General features: G+C 50.6%; 1 protein-coding gene across 1 annotated transcript in view; it reads left to right on the forward strand.

Moving 5' to 3' along the window:
- Nucleotides 1-1,493: 1,493 nt before the first annotated feature.
- Nucleotides 1,494-17,391, forward strand: part of PLD3 (phospholipase D family member 3) — a 29,470-nt gene continuing 13,572 nt past the window's right edge. Inside the window, 8 exon segments of the mRNA XM_083627262.1 lie at nucleotides 1,494-1,772; nucleotides 1,774-1,917; nucleotides 1,919-2,017; nucleotides 7,292-7,355; nucleotides 9,798-9,863; nucleotides 11,156-11,313; nucleotides 13,548-13,731; nucleotides 16,850-16,970. Of these exon segments, the coding sequence (XP_083483388.1) occupies nucleotides 1,582-1,772; nucleotides 1,774-1,917; nucleotides 1,919-2,017; nucleotides 7,292-7,355; nucleotides 9,798-9,863; nucleotides 11,156-11,313; nucleotides 13,548-13,731; nucleotides 16,850-16,970 (1,027 nt within the window). The 5' untranslated portion in view covers nucleotides 1,494-1,581.

Below are 17,391 nucleotides of genomic sequence, written 5' to 3' on the forward strand. Positions count from 1 at the left end.
GGGCTCTGTGCAGAGATGGTGTCAGGCACCAGGCTCACTGGCAGACCAAGTCTGCACTACAAAGATGTCTGCAAACATGGCATGAAGGCTGGTAACATCCGTCATGTGGGAGTCCCTTGCAGACAACCACCGTGCCTGGAGACAGACAGGTTCTGTGGCCATAGCCATGACCAGAGGAGGAATGGCCGCTGGGAGCACAGAGAGAAGCAACGCCCTGGTGCATCTGCAGCAGCACAACCGGGCGCCTTCCTCTGCCCCAGCTGCAAGAAAATATGTCTCTCCCGTATCGGTCTCTGCAGCCACAGCAGGTGCTGTGATTCTCCAGCTGTTTGACTTCACCCGCCCTGTGGAACGCCCTTTCAGCAGATGTCAAAGCGATAAAGAACTACCTGACATTCAGAAGACATCTTAAGGCAGCCCTGTTCAGGGAAGTTTTTAACATGTGATATTTTAGTGTATTTTTGGTTTCAATGGAAGCCGCCCAGAGTGGCTGGGGAGGCCCAGCCAGACGGGTGGGGTATAAATAATAAATTATTATTATTATTATTATTATTATTATTATTATTATTATTATTATTATTCACCCCCTAAGGTGCACCCCTCCACTGTCTCTCGAGACAGATGCCAACCATATCTCATACTTTCCAGTTAATTTCCCCATCACATTTTTTGTGGTGGTGGAATTGGTTTGTTGCTCAAGAGCCCGAAATCTTAGTTGCGGAACCTGAATTTGCCAGTATGGGATTGAATCCCACCACGAAACAGCGACAATCTGGAAGCACCCCTGCATGCTGGACAGGTTCAATTTTGGTATCTATTATTATTATTATTATTATTATTATTATTATTATTATTGGATTACAGGGCAACTCTCGCTTCCTGCGGCTTCCAGCAACTGGTTTTCAGAAATACTGTACTGCTACCTTCGACTGCGGAGGCAGATCAGTTTCCAAAGTTGCACGGCCATTGACATTTGCAAATGACACAAAGAAAGCACTGCGGACGAGGGGGAGCCCAGTTTCGATCTGGGGTGCAGGAAGGATCCAGAAGAGCCAGGCAAAAATCTCTGCAGGCAGAATCAAAGAAGAAACTAAGGCAGCAGTTTGGGGCATTCTCCTCCCGCCCTCGTCGCGGCCACCTAAGAGTTAATAGAGCATGGGGAGGTACCATCAGACTCCTTGCGGGGGAAGCAGAGCAGGGGGTTCTGACCGCTTTTCCCAGGGCACAACAACAAAATCCTCCACTCGCTTTTTATCCCATTTTATTCCTTACTATTCAGGGCTTCTGGGCCCAGTTCCTTCCCTTGCCGCTTCAGAGTGCCCCCCTTCACTGGCTATAATGGTTCGTCCTGAGCGGTCGCGGCTCCCTTTGTCTCAGCAGTCCTGGGAAGGAACTATTCTCACAGAGGAGGGGAAAGGGAATGGATGAATTCATTTTCCAAGGGCGGCGGTCAAAGTCAAGCTGCCCACCCCCCGCCCGCCACAGAATAATTTAAGTCAGGGGCATAAACTGGAAGCAGCGCTGCTCCGCTTTTCCGCGCTGTGAAGAACACGCTTTCGCCGTCTCCTCTCCCGAGGGCAGATGGTACAGTCCCAGGTGGTGCTTAGGAGTTCCATTCAGGGGGCGGAGCCTCTGCCTCTGCTTTTAACTCGCTCTTTGCCGGCGAGGAGCTCGCAACTCCGGGGGAAAGGGGTGGGATGCTGTGACCCGCTCTGTGATCAGGGCGAAGGGCGGCATATGTTAGTAAATAACCATAACCTGCTGGGCAGGGTCCCCCCCCACCTCCGTCCTCCCACTCACAGTCTGGCTGCTGGGATCGGGTGGGCAGCAGGTAGGCACTCTGCACGTGCTCAGAGGCGCAGCCACCACCCAGCAGGTTCCGGGGCGGATCCTGAGCGGGAGCCCCGCCTGGGGGCCGGCTGCCGCGTCTCCGCCCCGCCCGGGGCTGCCGCTTGTCCCCGTCCGGAGGAAAGCGCCGCCGCCGCCGCCACGACAGCTGTTGCTCCGCCGGCCCGAGGTAAACGGGGGTGCGTGGCGGTGGGGCCGGGCCGGGAGTCCCTGGTGGGGCTGATCCGCTTTTGTGGGGCGCACAGATTTCGAGACGGCTTGGAAGGCGCATTGAATTCCGATCGGGGCGCGTCTGGGGCTCTCCTTTGACCTGGCCTGGAGGAGGTCCCCCCCCCTATTTCTTTCTCCCCACCCCAGCTTCCCATTAGGAAGCAATCGGGCCCCGCTTGCCTTGCACCTGCGGGCTCCCGCGTCACGTCGGAACGGCGCCCTGGACGCGCGGGGGACACCCTGGGGTGCCCAAGGGCGTAGCACCCAGTCAACCGGGCGGGCGCGCTTCTCTTCCCCCCAGCCGGAGTCTAGCAGAGGCCGCCTCCCTGGAGCAGGTGGCAAGGTCAGGGGTTGCCCGACTCTCGTCAGCCCCACACACGGCCAAGGGTCAGGCAGTTCGGCAGCATTGGAGGGCTACACGTTGGCTACCGCTGCGAGGCTCTCCAGTGGCGTAGCGTGGGTTGTCAGCACCCGGGGCAAGGCAAGTAATTTGCGCCCCCTAACCCGTGGATTTGCGCCCCCTAACCCGTGGATTTGCGCCCCCTAACCCATGGATTTGCCCTAACCCCAGATGTTGCGCCCGGTGCGGCCCGCCCCCCCTGCACCCCCCACGCTACGCCACTGAGGCTCTCCAAGCATCTCCCAGGTCTGAGAAGCCCCGAGCTGGAAGTGGGTTTGGGTCCTGCAACCCTCTGGGGGTCTCCTCCCAATCCGGATTACAGAAAGTGTCCTCCGGCTGAGTTCAGATTCATAAAGCAAAGGCCACTGGCCAATCTAGGTTAGTATTGTCTGCACTGACTGGCAGGTGGGAGGACCATCCCAGTTGCCCCTGGAGATGCGTTTGAGGCTTCAACCAGAGAAGGGCCGTAGCTCAGCCGGAGGACACCTGCCTAGCATGCAGAAGGTCCCAAATTCAGTCTCCAGGCAGGGCTGGGAGAGTTCTGCTGCTGCCAATCAGTGTAGGCGATACTGGCCTAGATGGCCTCACTCTGTATATGGCCACTTCCCAGGTTCCTGCATGCAGAGTGGATGCTGATAATGCTGAACTGCTTGGGGCTTCTTCCCCCAAAACCATGTGATTTGTTCCTGATAATTTTTGCTGTGTGTTGGCCTTCAAGAGAGCAGTGTCAGCATTTCAGGAGAGAAGCGTTAGCTCAGCCGCAGATCCTGGCTTCGCGTGAAGAAAGTCCCAGGTTTGGTTTCCAGCACTTCCAGTTTAAGGAAAAGGGCGGGGTTGGGAAGGCTCCCTTTCTCCTCTCCTAAGATAATTCTAGAGAGCTCAGCTGCTGCCAGCCAGAGCATGCAGTGCAAGGCTTGGTGGGGAAGTATGCTTCACGAGTGAGGAAGATTTTTCAGTCTGAGAGTCGCATTCCCTTCGGGAATTAAATTTCTATACCGCCCTTCACTTCACGACCACAGGGCTGGTGGCAAGGTGACAAACCTAAAAACACAAAAATACAAACCATAATACAAGAAGAAGAAGAGGCGTTTGGATTTGCTATCCCGCTTTATCACTACCCGAAGGAGTCTCAAAGTGGCTAACAATCTCCTTTCCCTTCCTCCCCCACAACAAACACTCTGTGAGGTGAGTGAGGCTGAGAGATGTCAGAGAAGTGTGACTGGCCCAAGGTCACCCAGCAGCTGCATGTGGAGGAGCGGGGAAGCGAACCCAGTTCACCAGATTACGAGTCCACCGCTCTTAACCTTTACACCACACTGGCTCACAAGATAGAGACTCAAGAGATTGCCTTGCCAGCACCCTAAGCTACCTTGCAGCAACAAAGGTACAAAGAAGAGGAAGAGTTTGGATTTGATATCGCTTGCGCCCCATTATTCTGGGTTCCTCCTCCCGCCTTCATTGTGGTGAGTGAGGACCCTGTTGCAACAGATCAATAAAGATCAGGCTTACGAGCTGCTTTGCTTCTCAATATTCTCTGGTTGGCCTCTGTTATTTTCTCCTACCAATAGAGTCCCATGGACTGCAAGAAGATCAATAATAATAATAATAATAATTTATTATTTATACCCCGCCCATCTGGCTGGGCCTTCCCAGCCACTCTGGGCGGCTTCCATAGAAACCAAAAATACAGTAAAATATCACACGTTAAAAACTTCCCTGAACAGGGCTGCCTTAAGATGTCTTCTGAATGTCAGGTAGTTGTTTATCGCTTTGACATCTGCTGGAAGGGCGTTCCACAGGGCGGGCGCCACTACCGAGAAGGCCCTCTGCCTGGTTCCCTGTAGCTTTGCTTCTCGCAATGAGGGAACCGCCAGAAGGCCCTCGGAGCTGGACCTCAGTGTCCGGGCAGAACGATGGGGGTGGAGACGCTCCTTCAGGTATACTGGACCGAGGCCGTTTAGGGCTTTAAAGGTCAGCACCAACACTTTGAATTGTGCTCGGAAATGTACTGGGAGCCAAACATATCCATTCTTAAGGAAATCAGCCCTGAGTGCTCACTGGAAGGCCAGATCCTGAAGCTGAGGCTCCAATACTTTGGCCACCTCATGAGAAGAGAAGACTCCCTGGAAAAGACCCTGATGTTGGGAAATGGAGGGCACAAGGAGAAGGGGACGACAGAGGACGAGATGGTGGGACAGTGTTCTCGAAGCCACAAACATGAGTCTGACCAAACTGCGGGAGGCAGTGGAAGACAGGAGTACCTGGCGTGCTCTGGTCCAGGGGGTCACGAAGAGTCGGACACGACTAAACAACAACAATAGGGAGCCTACATAAGAGCTCTATATGGGCTCTTGGATACCCCATAAGGGAAAAAAGGGCATGGTGAAATACGAGAAAAGAAATTGCATCAATATAGATTTTACTGCCCCTTCAACACAATTGGTCCTAAGAGGCTGCTTCTGGTTATTACAGCATGAATTTTAAAAAATGTAATAATTATAGTTATTTATATATATTGGTCCTTTACTAATAATACCAGAGTGGTTTGACATCCAACCCTACCCTGCTTTTTCAAGTGAAATATGGGTCTGTCTGAAATGCCAACATTGTGGCATGAAACCCCAGAGAACATGGGCAGGAAGGCTACTCTCTGGAGAAGACAGTGCACTCTGCACAAACTCAGAGAGCCTCTATTCCATGGCTATACTTAATGGGTCCCAGGGCTGAGCCCAGAGGTTGCAAACTGGGAGTAAGTCCTAATTTTGAGAGCCACCGGCACAGCTGACCCTTCCCTCCTTCATTCCTTATTTTTTAAAATGGGTCTCTCTGTGGGCAGCTGCTGAGTTGAAGTAGGTATGAACTGGGCAGCACCTTGGTCACCTCTTGTAATAAAGCGGTGCTTTCATTTTAAAAGATATATTAAGTTCCTCACACAACCTTGATGGCAGAAAGTGAGTAGGAATTAAAGAACCTTTTAATGAGGGTGAAAGAGGAGAGCGCAAAATATGGTCTGAAGCTCAACATCAAAAAAACGAAGATCATGGCCACTGGGCCCATCACCTCCTGGCAAATAGAAGGGGAAGAAATGGAGGCAGTGAGAGATTTTACTTTCTTGGGCTCCATGATCACTGCAGATGGTGACAGCAGTCACGAAATTAAAAGACGCCTGCTTCATGGGAGAAAAGCAATGACAAACCTAGACAGCATCTTAAAAAGCAAAGACATCACCTTGCCGACAAAGGTCTGTATAGTTAAAGCTGTGGTTTTCCCAGTAGTGATGTATGGAAGTGAGAGCTGGACCCTAAAGAAGGCTGATCGCCAAAGAATTGATGCTTTTGAATTGTGGTGCTGGAGGAGACTCTTGAGAGTCCCATGGACTGCAAGAAGATCCAACCTCTCCATTCTGAAGGAAATCAGCCCTGAGTGCTCACTGGAAGGACAGATCCTGAAGCTGAGGCTCCAAGACTTTGGCCACCTCATGAGAAGAGAAGACTCCCTGGAAAAGACCCTGATGTTGGGAAAGATGGAGGGCACAAGGAGAAGGGGACGACAGAGGACGAGATGGTTGGACAGTGTTCTCGAAGCTACAAACATGAGTCTGACCAAACTGCGGGAGGCAGTGGAAGACAGGAGTGCCTGGTGTGCTCTGGTCCATGGGGTCACGAAGAGGCGGACGCGACTAAACAACAACAAATCCTGTTCCTCCCAGCCTTAACCCAGCACTTGTGACCCAGATTAGAGCAGGAAGTTACACTCCTTTAATCCAGCTGCTGGTTTTGCATTTTGGAGGAGTTGTTGCTCTCCTCCATAATTGCCTGGGCTGACTCACAGAGCCTGCCTGCCTGCCCTGCAAGCCCTTCCCACCCCCACTCTCATTGGGACCTGGCCAAGCCTTTGTCCAAACCATGTGGAGGGCACCAGGTTCAGAAAGCCTGCTTTAAGGGCATGCAAAAAAAGAAAAAGGGGGGGGGGGTTCTGTGCAGAATTTCAAGAAGCTCCCTTGGTCTACTTCACATTCTCTTCCCCCTCTTCCTGCTCCTTAGGCATCTGTTTGCTTCTGGCAGAAGCCCAAACCTCACCTGTGTTTTTGCTGCCTTCATGCTGCCATTCTTTGCCCCCGTGTAACATTTTTACAAATCGGTTTCATTTGTTGAGACATTGGGAAGAAAAGGGGGAAAGAGGTGGAGGGGGGGGGAGATGGTGGCGATGTTGGGTGGCGATGTTTCTATTTTACTTACTATATGTAGGGTTTGGTGTCAGTGTTGCTTGTGCAGGTTCTCTGCTGTTCGTTTGTGTTCCTTTGGTGGTGAGAGAGGTTGGGGTTGGCCTAGGGTGTGGTTTTTTTGTGGTTGGCTGTGGTGGTCCTTGTTTTCATGTGTGAGTGGGGTGGGTGGGTGTTTTGGCTCAGGTTAGCCATATTAATTTGTAGAGAAGTAGAGAAGATGGGCAGAGATGCAGAGGCTTGTGGGATGTTAGCAGAAATTATTGTCAATGACTCAAGCCCAGTCAAGCAATGATTTCATCGTGGACACAATGGCGTGTTCCATTTTTCATAATTCCTCATAGCAATCCCACCTGACCGGAGGGTGGCTCCTTGGTTCTGGCCCTCCCCAATTCCCCCCACAGTCAAAATCCAGCACAGCTGCTGAGTCCCTTGCTGACCCTGCAGAGGATGCTGGGGCTCTGGGCTGCCCAGGTGTGATCCTGCGCTTGAGGCCGCATGAGGCAACTTGGCCAGATGTCGGTTTGCCTTTGGCTACCAGGGAGATCCGGCCGCAGAGTTCCTCTGTGATGCTGTAGCTGCCTTCACTCTCCTCCTTGTCTCCTTCCCAGGCCTCTGGAGGTTTTTCCTGCCCGTTCTGCCTCGGCCATGAAGCCCCATGTCACCTACCACCAGGTAAATCCTTGCTTGCCTAAATCGGGTGCGTCCAAAGGGATGGATCAAACTAAACCGTTGCACCAGCAGGAGCCAGTGCAAAGAGTTCCACTGCTCCCCCAGAACAGTGCCCAGGGGGCAGGAGGGAACCTCGTTCTGTTTGGTACCCTCAAGAGCTGGCATAACTCAGCTGGGAGAATGTGAGCCAGTGTGGTGTGGTAGTTAAGAGCGGTAGTCTCGTAATCTGGTGAACCGGGTTCGCATCTCCGCTCCTCCACCTGCAGCTGCTGGGTGACCTTGGGCTAGTCACACTTCTCTGAAGTCTCTCAGCCCCACTCACCTCACAGAGTGTTTGTTGTGGGGGAGGAAGGGAAAGGAGAATGTTAGCCGCTTTGAGACTCCTGAAGGGGAGTGAAAGGTGGGATATCAAATCCAAACTCTTCTTCTTGTTCTTCTTAATCTCAAGAGTTGTGGGTTTGAGCCCCAAACTGGGTAAGAGATTCCTGCGTTTGAAGCGGGCTGGACTAGATGACCCCGGGGTCCCTTCCAATGCTACAATGCTATGATTCTAAGTGCTTGCATTGACAATCATAAAAGCGCGACATTGAACTCCTCCCAAAGGCTGGATGTACAGCAAGTGTGTCCCCACACCCCAGCCTAATGAATGAATGAATTTTATTATTTTGGTCACAGACCAGTTCCAGCCCACATACAATATCAAGGAAGTCATAAAACACGATAGGGATACATTTGAATTTGCAATAAGGTATAACAGGGACAATACAGATACTGTGGTACCTTGGGTTACATATTCTTCAGGTTACATACACTTCAGGTTACATACGCTTCAGGTTACAGACTCCACTAACCCAGAAAAATTACCTCGGGTTAAGAACTTTGCTTCAGGATGAGAACAGACATCGTGCTCCGGCTGCGCAGCGGCAGCAGGAGGCCCCATTAGCTAAAGTGGTGCTTCAGGTTAAGAACAGTTTCAGGTTAAGAACAGACCTCCAGAACGAATTAAGTTCTTAACCTGAGGTACCACTGTATAGCAAGAGTTTAAAAAGACATAAATTAAAACGTAGTCATTAACGTATAACCTAAAATTATCATTTCAAACCTTAATCGTTATGATAGCACAGCTTGTTCCCTAAGTTTTATGGCAATCACACAGAATTTGGCTACCCTTAGCGTGATCTCAGGTTCCTTGTCCTCTACCAGGGATTTTAGACATTGAAGTTCGGATTCATTTGGAGATTTTTGCATAGCAGGGGTAATAAATACCGAGCGTATATCCCCGTAGAAATGGCAGCGTAACAAGGCATGAGAGACAGCAGCCTAATGATTTGTTTGTTTATTTTGTAAAATATATGCACTGCTTTTTTGCAAAAGGGAAAAAGCCCTCGAAATTTGCAAAAAAAGTTAAAACCATAACATTATCATCATTCATCATTTTTAATTTGTATACCGCCTTTCTATCTTACAATACTCAGGGCGGTTTACGGGCTGAAGAAACAAAAAATGTACATCTTATAACAGTCTAATGCAATAGAAAAATGTGATAATAAAACAACTTTAAAATAGGCAACCTACATCAAAAAAGTAACATTCAATAATAATTAGAATATTATAAAATAATATCAGCATATAAAAGTTAAACAGAAAGCCACTCAACAGTTACAATAATATCTAAACTATAAACAATAAAACAACGGCAAGCCACAGTACATAAAACAATACAATACACATTGAGAAGCAGAGGGTGGAGCAAGGCAGGTGGAAGGAGGCCTTGCCTGATGGAGTCTCTCCCCTCACCGTAAGGGAAATTAACAGCAGTGATTTAAGGCTTTCGAAAAGGTAAAAGGACCAAGTAGGGTAAAAACGGACTAGAACTCGCACCTCAGGACTGTGTGTTCAAGCCCCCTGTTGGGCAAGAGATTCGGGGTCCCTTCTAACTCTGCAATTCCATGATCACCATTCTAAGCATCTGGACAGGCTTGTCTAAAGGAAGATGCTTTTAGCAGGTGCCGAAAAGAGCACAGAGAAGGCGCCTGCCTGATTTCAAGAGGCAGGGAGTTCCGAAGGTTGCGGTCTGCCACACTAAAAGGTCAAAGTTCTTACAAAGGCAGGACAGGGATCGTGTTGCATCTGTGACAGGGACAGTTCTGCCAGTCTCTTCCCCCCTTTCCTCTCGCATCAGTTCCACTGTGATGAATGGGAGCTGGGGGAGCTATTTGCGCAAGCCTCGTTCCCCTTGAGGAGGGAGACTTCCCCCTCGTAAATGTGTGGGGAAAGGGGAGGCCAGCTGGGCGTTCTGCCTCTGGCTCCGACGTAGGGCTGGATGTCCCCAAAGGGGTCGCAGGTGAGTGCAGTTCACCTGCCCATCTGCACACACGGTGGATCCTGAGATCCTGCTGCCTGGAGTTCCCAGGGTGTTTCATCTCTCCGCTTCCTTCCTTTCAGCTGAAGGCGCTGCACAGCCCTGAGGAGCCCCCACTGACCCAGCAGCCCAGCTTGGCTCCAAAGAAGGTTAGTCTCCTCTTCCTCCTCCCCTTCCAGGTTCTGGTGAAGAGCCTGAGCTGGGATAAAGTCCCATCTCTCCCCCCCCCCCCCATAAAACACACCTCTCAAGCCATGGAAAAAGAGGCACAGTCCTATAAATGGATCAATAACTGGTTAAGGAACAGTTTGGCCCACAGAAGAATGCAGAAACTGGAGTTCCCCAAAGGTTAACATTGTGACCTGTGCAGTGGGGACTCCCTCTTCAGACCTGGGTCTGGGTGCAATTATTATTATTATTATTATTATTATTATTATTATTATTATTATTATTATTATTAATTTACCCTGCCCATCTGGGCAGCTCCCAGTAGAATATTAATAATAATAAAATGATAAAACATCAAACATTAAAAAGTTCCCTAAACAGGAATTATTATTATTATTATTATTATTAGTAGTAGTAGTAGTAGTAGTAGTAGTAGTAGTATAGTGCCCTATACCCACAGGTCTCAGGGCGGTTCACAAGATAAAATCGCAATATGAAAGCAAAAAAATACACGATCAAAATAAAAACAAGAACAACCCAATAATCTCCGGCTTCCACAACACAATTCGAAAGGGCGCTGGATGTCAGTAAGCCAAAGTCCTTGTTAAAGAGGAATGTTTTGAATTAACATACACAAATTTATTGGTTGATAACATGGTAGATGATGCTTTTGAATTCTGGTGCTGGAGGAGACTCTTGAGAGTCCCGTGGACTGCAAGAAGATCAAACCTATCCATTCTGAAGGAAATCAGCCCTGAGTGCTCCCTGGAAGGACAGATCCTGAAGCTGAGGCTCCAATACTTTGGCCACCTCATGAGAAGAGAAGACTCCCTGGAAAAGACCCTGATGTTGGGAAAGATGGAGGGCCCAAGGAGAAGGGGATGACAGAGGACGAGATGGTGGGACAGTGTTCTCGAAGCTACCAGCATGAGTTTGACCAAACTGCGGGAGGCAGTGGAAGACAGAAGTGCCTGGCATGCTCTGGTCCAGGGGGTCACAAAGAGTCGGACACGACTAAACGACTAAACAACAACAACATGGTAGACAGATAATGTAAAGATATGTATAATTTTATAACATGCAGAGAATAACATTTGCTGAGAAATCAGAGAGGAACTGAGGGAAGTTGGGGGGGAGGGGGGTTTGAGGAGGTGGTGGGAAAGAATAATGAATATGATATGTTTTGATATTTTGTTTTGCTGAAATTGTTAACAAAAACCTTAAAAAAAAGAAGTGCCGGACGCCCACTTCCATCCCTCTTTCTCCTTCGCAGGACGTCCGCTGCATCCTCGTGGTGGCCATCCTCTCGACAATGCTGGCGACTGCCCTCCTTTTCCACATGCTCATCCTCCCCTTTCGTGGTCTGACCTCGGCAGGGAAGGCGGTGGCTGTCGGGCCTTACCTGGGCAACAGGTACAACGATCCCTGCAGGTGAGGGCTCTGTCTGTGGCGAGGTTGTTCTGGGCCTCTTCTTGGCACAGTTATTGCCCTTGGAGGGGGTTAAGGTAAAGGTAAAGGGACCCCTGACCATTAGGTCCAGTCGTGGCCGACTCTGGGGTTGCGGCGCTCATCTCGCTCTATAGGCAGAGGGAGCTGGTGTACAGCTTCCGGGTCATGTGGCCAGCATGACTAAGCCGCTTCTGGCAAACCAGAGCAGCGCACGGAAACGCCGTTTACCTTCCCGCCGGAGCGGTACCTATTTATCTACTTGCACTGGTGTGCTTTTGAACTGCTAGGTGGGCAGGAGCAGGGACTGAGCAACGGGAGCTCACCTCGTAGCAGGGATTCGAACCGCCAACCTTCCAATAGGCAAGTCCTAGGCTCTGTGGTTTAACCCACAGCGCCACCCGCGTCCCTGGAGGGGGTTATAATGAATTAATTCAATTTGTATAATGCCCTGCGCCCATAGATCTCAGGGTGGTTCACAACATAAAACGACAATATGAAAAACAGAAAAGGCATAATAAAAAATTTAAACAAAGCATGAGCTGCTTCTCCACTGAGACTGTGACTTACGGAGTAAATGCTGTTCTTTTTTCTTTTCTTTTTTCATATTATTTTTATTAAATTTTCAACAAAAATAACAAAAACAAAAAACACACACTAACAAATGCAATAACAGCCACAAACAAAGAAAAATATACATAAAAACAATATCAAATCCATAAAATGGGATTCTCTGAATCCGTGACTTGCCTCCCCCACCTCACCCCTGGTTCCTTAAATTTTCTTTTTCGCTGCATATCATTTCTACTCCAAATTAATATTTTTTACCTCAGATTCCTAAAATTACAAGTGTTTTTAAGATCCTGCCAATGTATTAGCCTGTTTACAATACTTTTGCAAATACATAATAAACATTTCCCATTCTTTTTTAAATTCCTTGTCATCTTGATTTCTGAGCTTTCCGGTTAGTTTTGCCATTTCAGCATAGTCCATTAACTTGGTTTGCCAGTGTTCTTTGGTTGGGACTGCTTCCACTTTCCAGAGTAAACGCTGTTCCACTCTCTGAGATTTATAGCTGAGGGACAGGGCAGTGCATGGGGGCCATGTGGAAATCTCTAGATGCTGGGATGGCGATAAGCACAATTCATTTTCAGCTTGGCAACCTTGCAAAAAGAAAAAGGTGCCTAGACTAGGGTTACCAGACGTCCCCGGTTCCCAGGGACAGTCCCCGGATTTGCAAATCTGTCCCCGGACAAATTCTGTCCCCGGAATGTCCCCAGATTTGCAAATCTGTCCCCAGGAAACGTGGCAGCGGTCAGCCTCAGCAGCCTGGAGCCAGCCTGGTAGCACAGTTGGCTCTGGCTGGCTTCAGGAGCTGCTCACTTCAGGAGCTTTTCCTCGGCGGACGTCCCGATATGATGTGTTGCACACAAGACCCCTCATATGGGGGCTTCCGGTGAGGAAAAATGGTGGGTGCCACAGGAGTGAGCAGCTCCTGAAGCCAGCTAGAGCCAACTGCGGTACCAGGCTGGCTCCGGGCTGCTGACTGCCGCTGCTGCCGGCACTGCCAAAAGGGGAACCGGGGACGTCGGGCAGTACAGATCTCCTGCCCCCTTCCCCCTTTGTTTTGACTGATCAGGGGAGGCTCAGGAGTTGCGGGTGGGCGGCCGTTGCCCAGTTTTTTAAAAACTCTGCGTATTTATGTTTCACAGGGTGCGAAAGAAGGTCTTTGCACCTTTATACAATATGCATGTTTGCTTGGGCCCAGGGTCTTTTGCAACACCATCCCCGCTACTGACTCCCCTTTGCTACACAGCTTAAAAAAACAAAATAGTGTCCCCGGATTCATTGAAAAAAATCTGGTAGCCATAGCCTAGACATTGCATTGTGGCAACTGTAATCTGGGTTTTAAGGTGTCGTTTGGCAAATAGCTTACGTACCTGAGTTTCTAACCCTGCCTGCAATAATAAAACATTGAGAAAGTTCAGATTGGCATGCACACAGTTGTGAATCATAGCTGTCAACTTTTCCCTTTTCTTGCGAGGAATCCTATTTGGAATAAGGGAATTTCCCTTTAAAAATGGGAAGCGTTGACAGCTATGTTGTGAGTCTTCCAGACCAACCAGCCTGCAGCCCAAGGAGACTTGCAAGGGGAGAGGATGTCTTGCCCCCCCCCTTGCAAAAGCTGCCCTTCCTCTCCTCCTCTTCCTCCTCCTCAGGAGTGTTCTGGTGGAGAGCATCCCCGAGGGTCTGACGTACGACGACAACAGCACTCTCAACCCTTCCATCTTCGACGCCTGGAAGACCCTCCTGGGAGACGCCACCAGCAGTGTGGACATCGCCTCTTTTTACTGGACCCTGAGCAACAGGGACACCGGCACCCAGGACCCCTCGGCCGGCCAGGTGAAGAGCTCTCTCCGGAAACGGCCTCGGTCAAGGGCCATCGCGGCTCAGGGGTGGGGGGCACCAGAGGGTCCTGGGTTTGTTCCCCCGGGGGCCTCTCCAGGTGGGGCTGGGAGGGGCAGCCTATCTGACGCCCTGGAGAGGCACTGCTGGTGCTGCTGCCAGTTGGTGCAGGCAGTCCTGAGCGAGGTGGAGCGCTCTGTGCCAGCTGCTTCCTTTGCTGCAGAATGGCTTTCCCGAGGGTTGCTCGGCCTTCTTCCAGCAAGCCTTCCCAGGGGTTGCAAATGGGAATATGGAGTCTTTTCAACACTGGCCTGGTGGGACGCTCTGTCTCATGAGACCAGGGCCCTGCGGGATCCGATTTCTTTCCGCAGGGCCTGTAAGACAGAGTTGTTCCGCCTGGCCTTTGGCTTGGAACCAGCCTGATCCCCTTTTTCCTTTTCCTTCTGTGATGGAACCCCTATTTGGGGACTTCCCTGGCTTTTTTCTGGCCCATGTAGGACCAGTTTGGATAGTTGGCCTTGGTTAAGATTTGACGTTTTCTCCCCCACAAACAGTTTTTGATCTGGGCTTCCACCAAAATGAGGCTGCGTTTGAAGTAGTATTTTAATCTTGTTTTTAAGTTGTATTTTAGGGATGTGGGTGGCGCTGTGGGTTAAACCACAGAGCCTAGGACTTCCCAATCAAAAGGTCGGCAGTTCGAATTCCTGCGACGGGGTGAGCTCCCGTTGCTCGGTCCCAGCTCCTGCCAACCTAGCAGTTCGAAAGCACGTCAAAGTGCAAGTAGCTAAATAGGTACCGCTCCGGCGGGAAGGTAAACGGCGTTTCCGTGCGCTGCTCTGGTTCGCCAGAAGCGGCTTAGTCATGCTGGCCACATGACCCGAAAGCTGTACGCCGGCTCCCTCGGCCAATAAAGCGAGATGAGTGCCGCAACCCCAGAGTCGTTTGCTACGGTCAGGGGTCCCTTTACCTTTACTAAGTTGTATTTTAATCAATTGTTTTGATACCTGATGTTAGCCGCCCTGAGCCCGGTCTTGGCCAGGGAGGGCCGGGTATGTATAAACAAAATAAATGAATACCCACCACATTCTCTATTTCAACACGAAAAGTACCCCTTGGTTGATCAATCCAGCCAGCCCCCTGGCTGCTGCAGCTGTTTTCTTGGTGGTGAAGCTAAACCATTCATTCTCATGTGTAAAACGAAGCAGAAATGGGTTTCGTAATATTTTATGTACCATATTTTTCGCTCTATAAGATGCACCAGACCACAAGACGCACCTAGTTTTTGGTGGAGGAAAACAAGAAAAAATAAATTCTGAATCTCAGAAGCCAGAACAGCAAGAGATCCCTCTTGCTGTTCTGGCTTCTGGGATAGCTGCGCATCCTGCATTCGCTCCATAAGACGCACACACATTTCCCCTTACTTTTTAGGAGGGAAGAAGTGTATCTTATGGAGCGAAAAATACGGTACTTATCGCATTTCTAGCCCACCTTTTTTCTCCAAGGAGCTGTCATGGTCCTCCTCCTCCTCTTCCTCATTTAATCTTCCCAGCGATCCTGCGAGCTAGGCCAGGCTGAGGGTCAGCAACCGGTCCAAGGTCGCCCAGTAATATTCATGGCTGTGGAGGGTGGGATTTGAACCCTGGTCTCCCAGGTCCTGCTCCGACACTCTGATCCTCACAACAGCCTTTTGAGGTAGGCCAGGCTGAGAGGCAGGGACTGGCCCCCAAGGTCACCCAGGGAGTGGGGGGTTTGGACCCTGGTCTCTCCCAGGGCCTAGTCTGGCGCTCTAACCACTACACAATACTGTCTGTCGGTGTGTCTGAAAAGGTGACTGCCTGCCTGTGCCAAAATATGCAGCAGCGAAGGCGCTCAGCACCCGGCAGACCCTGTCAAACCCGCTTGCAAACAGGCGTCTAATTGCCTGGGGTGGTGGCGCCTCCTTCAGCCTCTGTGCCCATCAAAGAGCCCTTTGAGGAAAGCAAAACATCCGTTTTTCGCATGTCGGTCACGGCCTGCGCCTGCGGGCGTGTTGGAGAGGCAGGCTCTTTTGTTAAAACTCCAGAGCAGAATTCACGCCTGTCCTGAGCTGTGAGAGAAGCTCTAAATCCCAGAGCCTCCCAAGGTGCAGATGATCTGAAAAAGGCAGCTCCAAACAGAAACGCAGCGTTGCAAATTATTACATTGGGGGGACAGCGGCGGTTCAGTGGTTAGAGCAACCTGCTTTGTTGGGCAGCCGGCTTAGAGTCGTGTTTAGAGGGCTGGACTTGGACCCGAGAGAGATCAGGGTTCGAATTCTCGCCCCTGGAGAATTCTCACTGGATGCGACCTTGGGGGCCAGTCACTCCTCCCGGCCTACCTTACAAGGTCGTTGTGGGGCTTCAATAAGAGGAGGAGAGCCATGGATGTCGCCTGGAGCTCCTAGGAGTAGAAGGTGGAATAGAAAAGTAATAAACGTGGTGGATGACAGGTTCAGCCCCCTGGGGGCGACTGGGAAAGGCTCCCCAACCCTAAACCCTGGGGAGCTGCTGCCAGCCAGTGTGAAGCTAGATGGGCCAACGGCATGTCCTATAGGCAGTGTATTTTGCTTTGATGAGCATCGAACCCAAAGCCTCCCTGTGGGGTCCGCCTTGTTAGAGATTCGGCTGGTGGCTGCCTGGCTCTCTCGTCAGCAGGTAAACAAAATGGGTAGCCCCCCCCCCAATGCACTAGCCAACCTGAGATCTAAGATGCCCAGCCCTGGCTTGCAGCCTCAAAACAGTTGCAAACTAAGAGGATTTAGCCTCTGGCTGGATGAGGGGCATGTTTCTGAAGAGCTCAGCTTCCAGTCTCCCCATTTGGGAGGGTAATGTGCAAATTCAAGATGTTCCTCCCCTCCCCCCCCAAAAAAAATTCAAGATGTCTCTATCCCACCCCAACAAAGAATCATAGAGTTGGAAGGGACCTCCAGCGGTCATCTGGCCCAACCCCCAGTCGAAGGACTCATCCCAAACCATTTGAAAGGGTTAATCGGCGGGACGGATCCTGCACCTGGGAACGGGGATGGCCTGTCCAGGAAGGGCCCTGTTCACCTGGCCTGGATCGTGGCCACTGACGGACCCCCTCTCTTTTCCCACAGGGGGAGGAAATCCTGGCAGCGCTGAGGGAGGTGCCCAGCAGAGGCGTCACCCTGCGGATAGCAGTCAATCCTCCTTCCTCCCGGATGCCCTGCTCTGACCTGCAGCTGCTGGAGGAGAGCGGTGAGAGAGAGAGAGAGAGCGTCTGGATTTCATCACGGGGGGGGGCAGGGTGGAGGGTCCTCCTCTCTGCACCCCCCCAAAGAGACAGCCATGATCATAATAATCATAATAATCATATTCTTTACACCCTGCCCCTCTGGCTGGGTTTCCCCAGCCACTCTGGGCAGCTTCCAACAAAATATTAAAAACACAATAAAACATCAGACATTAAAAGCTTCCCTAAACAGGGCTGCCTTCAGATGTCTTCTAAAAGTCAGATACAGCAGACGCTCGGGTTGCGAACGTGATCTGTGCGGGAGGCACGTTCGCAATCCGCAGCATTCGCAGCCTGCAGCGCCGTGTCTGTGCGCGCGCAGGTTGTGATTCAGCGCTTCTGCACATGCGCAAAGCATGATTTAGTGTTTTTGCGCATGCACAACAA

Source organism: Podarcis filfolensis, assembly GCF_964270895.1.
Source record: "Podarcis filfolensis genome assembly, chromosome: 8".
NCBI lineage: Eukaryota > Metazoa > Chordata > Lepidosauria > Squamata > Lacertidae > Podarcis > Podarcis filfolensis.